This window comes from Gobio gobio, assembly GCF_949357685.1.
Source record: "Gobio gobio genome assembly, chromosome: 16".
NCBI lineage: Eukaryota > Metazoa > Chordata > Actinopteri > Cypriniformes > Gobionidae > Gobio > Gobio gobio.
The window spans coordinates 23093714-23102153 of record NC_137109.1 but is presented as its reverse complement, the minus strand read 5'-3'; the positions used below and the strand labels follow the sequence as shown (position 1 = coordinate 23102153).

The 8440-nt window shown below is 38.8% G+C and overlaps 1 protein-coding gene across 1 annotated transcript; it reads right to left on the bottom strand.

The window, feature by feature from the left end:
- Window positions 1-3486: 3486 nt before the first annotated feature.
- Window positions 3487-8177, bottom strand: chrm1a (cholinergic receptor, muscarinic 1a; the record flags this gene model as incomplete). Its single annotated transcript, XM_079839250.1, has 3 exons — window positions 3487-4185; window positions 5965-6655; window positions 8053-8177. The coding sequence occupies 3 exons, from the start codon at window positions 8175-8177 to the stop codon at window positions 3487-3489; spliced, it is 1515 nt and encodes a 504-aa protein (XP_079695376.1).
- Between the last annotated feature and the right edge of the window lie 263 nt (window positions 8178-8440).

Below are 8440 nucleotides of genomic sequence, written 5' to 3'. Positions count from 1 at the left end.
AAATATGCATCCGATAAGAGAATATACATTTTTAAAAATAGCTTTTGTTTTTAACAGCAATATTTTAGATTAAACATTTTATAATTATAATTTAAGAACTTACAGTGCCCTACACTGATATTGGTAAATATGAGCAAAGGCGCCTGTGGAAATAAATCTACATTGTTTATCCTTTTGATCTTTCATTCAAAAAATTGACAAAATTCTGACCTTTCATTGAAGTAAAACAATTGAATGTGGGGGGAAGCTCACATTATAAAAAATATACATCTTTCTCCAATGCATGTTGGCCACAATTATTGGCACCACTAGAAATTCTTATGAGTAAAATATCTCTGAAGTATATTCCCATTCATATTTATGTCTTTTTAATTGATTCTTGGGGTCAGAAAGCCTAAAAAAATATCAAACCGCACCTAAATCACTAGTTGTTTGGGAGATTTTTAAGAAAAATCCTCCTCGCTGGTCCAAAAACAAACTCCAGCATATTCAGTTGACAGACACGACTGGAACTTCTGATGGGACCAGGGGCCTATACCATGAAGCCGGTTTAGCTGGCTAGCCAGATATGCTTAAGCTTAGTTTGTGCTAATCCTGGGTTTTAGGTACCATTAAAGTGGTTAGGCTTTTAGCCGTGTTCATCTCCATAGTAACTTACGCTCCACGGCTAACCTGCTCCAGGGCAGGTTATGTTCTGGATAAGAGATCTAAAACTGAAATTAGACCAATCAGCTGTGAGCAAAGTGACACATCTATGATGCAATAAAGTCACTCCCCCTGTTTCTACTCCAAATTAAATGTCACTACATAGCAAATGGCTATTAAAGACTAAAGTGTCTGGCTTTTAACAATGCTTATTTATAATAATAATAATTTTGAATGATTTAGATATAATTTATGTAATTATTATACCCTTAATCAATTACACATGTATCGTTTTAGTTAATCAATCATTAATAGGCACTTTGTTCAAATTAATATAAATAGCCTATACAAAGGTCATACAAATAAGCTTTAAAATCAATAAATAAAGCTATAAAAATTACTACATTACTCAATTCTCTATATATCAACTAAACTAACTTCATAACTTTTACTTGCATTGACGTAGTGAATATTTTCTATAAGTTGTACTCTTTTATAGACAGCTCTTTTCTTCTTGCCGTGTAAATTTGTTTAAATTCTTAATATTTTTCAATCATGTAATATTCTACAGAAGAGAGAAATTAATCTTGCTGCTTCTCTCGCGAGAAGTGAATCTCAGTTTTACTGATCCACAGCGTCTGATTGGCTGTTCACTACTGATGTCACAGCTAAACTCCTAAACTCAGGATCAAAGCCTGAGTTGACAGAGAAAGCTGATGATCAGCATCATGGGACCAACAAAGCCTGAATAGATTGGTTTGGTTTTGTCAACTCTAAACTAATCCTGTAACCCTGAGTTTGTTAAACTACCATCATGGTACAGGCCCCAGGTTCTGTGGTCACATGAAACTATAAAAGAGCTTTTTGGCAGCAGAGCCACCAGATGTGTTTGGTGCAAACAGGGATAAAAAGTACCCCATGCCCACGGTTAAATACCACTGGATCTTTAATGCTGTTGGCTTATTGTCATGGTATCATGGATTCTAGCAAATACCAACAGAAAAAAAATCAAAACCTGACGGCTTCTGCTAGAAATCTTATAATGGGCCATGGTTGGATCTTCCATCTTCCTTGGATCGTTGTGATCCAAAACAAACATCAAAATCAACACAAAAATGTGTCACTGAGCACAAAATGAAGCTTCTGCCTTGACCGTCGTAGTTTCCCTGACCTGAACCCTATAGAGAACAAGTGACTGAACTGAAGAGAAGCAGCACCAACATGGATCTGTGAATCTGAAGGATCTGGAGAGATTCTGAATGGAGGAATGGTCTCTGATCTCTTGTCAGGGGCCTGTACCATGATGGTAGTTTAACAAATTCAGGGTTACAGGATTAGTTCCGAGTTGACAAAACCAAACCAATCTATTCAGGCTCTGTTGGTCCCATGATGCTGATCATCAGCTTTCTCTGTCAACTCAGGCTTTGATCCTGAGTTTAGGAGTTTAGCTGTGACATCAGTAGCGAACAGCCAATCACACGCTGTGGATCAGTGAAACTGAGATTCACTTCTCGCGAGAGAAGCAGTGAGATTGATTTCTCTCTTCTGCAGAATATTACATGATTGAAAAATATTAAGAATTTAAACAAATTTACACAGCAAGAAGAAAAGAGCTGTCTATACAAGAGTACAAAATATTCAATACGTCAATGCAAAAGTTATGAAGTTAGTTTAGTTGATATATAGAGTGAATTGAACATTTAAGCTCACATGTAGTAATTTTTATAACTTTATTTATTGATTTTATAGATTATTTGTATGACCTTTATATAGGCTATTTGTATTAATTTTAACTATGTGCCTATTAATGATTGATTAACTAAAACGATACATGTGTAATTGATTAAGGGTATAATAATTACATAAATGATATCTAAGTCATTCAAAATTATTATTATAATAAATAAGACACTTTAGTCTTTAATAGCCATTTGCTATGTAGTGACCTTTAGTTTGGAGTAGAAAAAGGGGGAGTGACTTTATTGCATCCGAGGTGTATCACTTTGCTGACAGCTGATTGGTCCAATTTCAGTTTGATCTCTTATCCAGAACATAACCTGCCCTGGAGCAGGTTAGCCGTGGAGCGTAAGTTACTATGGAGATGAACACTGCAAAAAGCCAAACCCCTTTAGTGGTACCTAAAAACCAGGATTAGCACAAACTAAGCTTAAACATATCTGGCTATAGCCAGCTAAACCGGCTTCATGGTATAGGCCCCAGGTGTTCTCCAAACTCATCAGGCATTATAGAAGAAGACTCAGAGCTGTTATCTTAGGAAAAAGACATTGCAATAATTGGGTGCCAATGTGAACTAGAGAAAAACATTTATTTCATTTATTTACTTTCAATTATTTTGCTTCAATGAAAGGTTAGAATTTTTGAATGAAAGATCAAAAGGATAAACAATGCAGATTTATTTTCACAGCCGCCTTTGCTCATATTTACCAATGGTGCTAATATTAGTGTAGGGCACTGTGCATGTCATGACACATTTTTTCAAAAAGTTTAGCATGTCACTACTAAGTCTACAGCCCTAGTACAATGTTTTATGTTAAAGAGTTTATGCTTGATAAACACATACCCAGATGCTACATTTGTATTTTCAATGTATCAAGATTAGGCAATTCAACCCTGAAAACTGCTACATGCCCTGCCAAGACGTGATTACACAAACAGACAATCTGGACTTCATATATTTGATGCCCAACCTTGATCTCTTGGATCTTTTCAAGCTCACATGCTCTCTGCCATCCAAATATACTGTAGATCAGTATTTGCCCCTGATCTCATGACCAATATCATGAATAGAAAATCCATCTCTTAATAAATGTTGTGATGTAATCAGCCATTTCCTGTTGGGGTCCACCTGATCCCCTTCTTGTGCTCCTTCCACCTACAGAGCAGCAGTGCCTTGAAGGTGACCCGGAAGTGTTTGTTACAGAGTGCGTAGCAGAGAGGGTTGACTGTGCTGTTGACGTAGCAGAGCCAGTATCCCAGCTGCCACAGCCCCTCAGGAACGCAGTTGTCGCAAAACGTGGACACTAGAACCATGATGTTATAGGGTGTCCATGTTACAATGAAGGCCAGTAGAATGGCACTGAGGGTCCGGGCCGCTTTCTTCTCCCTGATCAGACACGAGGTCCGGGCTTTCCGGCCCTGCTGGCCTGTGGTCAGTGATAGAGCAGAAGGTTGAGCAGCACTTGTGCTTAAAGGACTCATAGGCGAATTAAGCGAATTCTGACTTCCTGACTGACAGCTCCGCATGGATTCATTATTGACTGCAGTCTTATCCATTCGAACAAGTGGAATGTATTTGTTATTGTCGTCTGTTCTTGATGAAATGTGGTCTGTGTCCATCTGTGGATGGCTGTATGTAGTATATGTGTTGGGCATCTCGTCCCTCTCCTTTCGTTTCTTCCACCACGCTGCTGTTCGATGGGTGATGGTGGGACAGATGGTCCTTTGTCCCTTCCTGTGCTGCTTCTGGTCTGTTTGTGGTCTGACATCTTCAACACTGCGAGAATTGCTGTGACAAGATCTCTGGGAGACATAAATCATTAGCCAAGGTATTAGTTTTAGACATTTATTTATTCATTGCAACTCAATTTTTATTTAATTTTATGCAACAAGCTCTCTGTTTTGTCATATTGTTTCAGAAATGCAAGCAATTAAAGATATTGAAATTTAAACTTAATTTGGATGGTTTTATGTTGTTTAAGTTAGTTTTAAGAAAATAATTATAAAAGGCAATTTGATTATTAAAGTAGTTTTTAAAAGAGGTAAATAATCTTTAAAAATTTCACAGATTCATTTGAATCGGATTCATTTAGATGGTCAGTTTACATCCAGATGATGCAACTTACCCACTGATTCGGATCAATTTACCCCCTAACCTGAGGCAAAGATGCATTCTGATCATTTAAAATGATTAAAAAAAACATCATGACATTAGATACTTTCATTGTACTACTGCCTCATTTTTCCTTATTTTGAGAACCACATAGGTGTGGCTCATCTTACCCCAATCTCCTTCATCCTGTTTGATCAATTAATAGTAATCATTATGATAATTTAAAAAATTTAAAACTTTAGCTCTTTATATTCACACTGTTAGGTTCCATCCTTAAAGGGTTACTTCAGCGATTTAGCATTAAGCTTTGTATCAGTAGAAACCCAGTAGTATATTCAAATTATGGTATTTCCCCCCCTCATGTCCCTCTGAGACGAGAGAATTATGCATTTTATTTCTGGAAAACATCCCCAGATGACGCAAATATCATCATTTTGCGTATCTGAGGATTTTTTGGCCAGAGGCTAAAAACTACAGCCAGTAGTAGGAGCTGTTCCGCATGTTATCAACCTGCCCACAGGGGAGAGATCTCACTCACGGAATGTAAATGCATATTCGGGCATTACTCGGATCGGGCATTAATAACAGGGCGGTGCGGAGCAAAGTGAGTGTTTCAACTTTTCAATGAATTCCTATGAAAGTTTAGGTTCCATATGCGACCTAAAAACGCACCAGACTGGACACGTGCTGAGAATGACTGACGCGCTTACCTCAGCTCTGCTCAGCTCTTACTTTGCTCTCGTGAGGAATGAAATCTGACTCCTGCTGCGTTTATCCTGTGACTTTCGTTCGGCTCACTCACACTTTATTGAAAAGACACGTTCAGTTTTTAATTGTAGTGTTTATTCTCTAACTGAACAAAATTATTGTATTATTATGAAGATCAAAACGACGCTGGGGGCGTTGTAGGGAGTGGTCTCGTAGGGCAGCGAAGCAAGTGTATTCTGAGAGTTGTTGTCTTTCATCCACATGAGACAAAAATACATTTTCTGTCTTTTCTCAGAAGGCACCAAATTCAAAAATTATTTCACATTTCTACTACATAAATGACCCAGTTTAAATACACATTCATCTTCCCAGTGCTGAAGTACCCCTTTAATTGTTTTGGTAGTCAGCTGTCAAGTATGGTTTTGCCTTACAGTACGAAGCCCTGCATGACATGCAGTATAAAGAAAAAACAAGAGATCATATCCTCGGATTAAGATTTTGTTGCTACAACTAATTAATTTGTTCTCTCACTTTAGTTAAATCATGTCCATGTTGTACTATATCATTCCTTAATTTTAGTTAAATAAAATAGTACACCGTAGGGAACAAATTAATAAAATGTGACCACTAAGTCATAATTTGTGAGAAAGAATTTCTTAATTCCTAGCCACGATATCTGTTTTTATTTTCGCATGTCATGTGCGGGGCTTCCTGTCCACTAAATTTTAAAACAATGGACAATCCCTTTAATGTAAACCCACCTGAGATGCGTTTCCATTGCGTCCTCCCTGCGATGCTATCAGTCCCGCTAACTGCTGTGAGCGTTTCTCTGTCTCCCGATACACACGCCAGTACAATGCAACCATAACACTTACTGGCAAGTAAAATGCAGCGATGGCTGTTCCAAATGTGATCACAGGCTGAGACAGGAACTGGATATAGCACTGGTATTCTGGAACTGTCCGTTCACCTACTATATACTGCCAGAACAAAATGGCTGGAGCCCAAAGCACAAACGAGACGGTCCAGGCCAGAGTAATCAGCACCGCAGCTCTTCTGGGTGTTCTAGTGGCTCGATAGGTCAGAGGTCGCATGACAGAGAGGTAGCGGTCGACACTAATGGCCAGCAGGTTCATAACAGAGGCATTGCTTGCCACATAGTCCACAGTCAACCACACATCACAGGCCAAGTTTCCTAAAGTCCACTGGCCAATCAGGATGTAGGTAGTGTAGAGGTTCATCGAGATGGCGCCCAAAATGACATCAGCCACGGCCAAGCTTAAGAGGAAGTAGTTGCTCACTGTCCTCAGGAGTGGGTTGACCCGAAAAGAAATCATGACCAGGACGTTGCCAATGATGGTGATGAGAGAGAGTGGAATGGTTATAAGAGTGATCATTGCTGTCCTCCAGCTGACGGGACCAGAGACCGTAGCATCTGTCCCATTGATTAAACTGGAGAGATTCAGAGCACACGTGGTCACGTTCATCATGAACTGAAGATGGCAGGAAAGATGAGATTATCTTTGTCCTTTAAAAGTCTGATGCATGCTTTGTATTGCATCTTTTTGGGGATTCCTGATGTTTGATTACTCTGTGAAGACAAATAAGACATTTCAAACTCTAAATAGTTAATATTGTAGGTTGAATCAAGACATAATGCATGTTTAATTCATACAAACTCTGAAATAATACATTTATTGAAAGTGTACATGAAAAGAGGAAGATTACGTATATATAAAACATTTCAAACTCTAAATCAGTGGTATTCCATTAAAGTTCCAAGAGGTCTGATCTCTATTTCTTTCCCAGCGGAGGTCCGGACAAAACTTTTTTGGAACAGTTTTCCATTAGGGCAGCCGTAGTAAATAGTCAGCATAGATGAGGAAAAGTATAGACCATTTTTATGTTGCTCAAAGTAATAAACTACTAAAAACAAACAATGTACATAATCTAAACTCTCATCATGAGCACAAAACAGTTAATTGTAATTTCAAAGTTTTTTCCTTTTCACTTTCCTAGTGAAAAAAACTATATCAAAATGTATTTAAATTTTTTTTATTTCATACTAAGGATAGTACAAATATTAACATATTTACTGACATATCACTTGAGACTTACTGATATAAATATTATAAATAAACTTTATTTGGAGTACTTCTTTTTTGTCCAATGCACATTTCTTAAGCCAGAAATGTGTTTTAATAGCACTATTAGGATAGTATGATCTCACCATGTTTCTGCTAACCGTGTCATCTGCAGCTCTTAATGTGGAGCTTTACGTCTTTAGTGGGAAAGTCCCGCGGTCCTTATGGAACCGAGCCGGGGTCTGAAAACGGACCGCGATCCGCCATTTGATTACCACTGCTCTAAATAGTTAATATTGTAGATTGAATGAAGGCATACTGCATGTTTAATTCATACAAACTTCATACAAAGAGGAAAACGTCTCAGGTTACATATGTAACCCAGTTGCCTGAGAAGGGAAAGAGCTGTTGCGTCATGGCGTTGCCACTAATGCTTCCGCGTGAGCTGGTGTCTGAAGCATGTGTCAAAACAAGCCAATCTCAATCTACCAAGCTTTATAGACATTGTGACATGACATAATACATCACTGAGTCCATTAATAGAAGCCTGAAAGGCACGTAACCTGAGGCATTCCTTTTCAAAGGCGAACTTCGACGTTAAGTCATGGCATTGATGCTATGGGAAATTCTGTAATGCTGCCACACCCTGGGAAAGAGCCTGCCCAAAAGGCTGTGTATCAGCACAGACCACTATTGAGTGCAACTCAAACTTGGATAAGACCTGAAGTACATGAGAACCTGGGGTTTTAATCTAAACTGTAAAACCTGATGAAGCCTGCCGCATCATGCAATGACGCTTTGGAAGATGCCATACTCCTAGTGTAGTGAGCCCTGAACCCCAGAGGTGTGGCCATACTGCGTATCTCATAGGAGAGGGGGATAGCATTCATATTACCTCTATTGTGACCACCAAAGGAAACAAGAAGGTGAGATGATTTACGCCACTGCCCTAAGCAGTGGACATAGATCCTCAAGGCAAGACCAGACATAACAGATGCAAGCGTTCCTGCTCCGGCGTCTCAAGAAAGCCTGCAAAACCACTGGCTGATCAGTCGCAGAAGGAACTTTCAGAATATAATCTGGTCTGGGGTGCAATATGGCTCTGACATTACCCTGAGCAAAATCCAAGCAGGATAAAGGCCTGTTCACACCG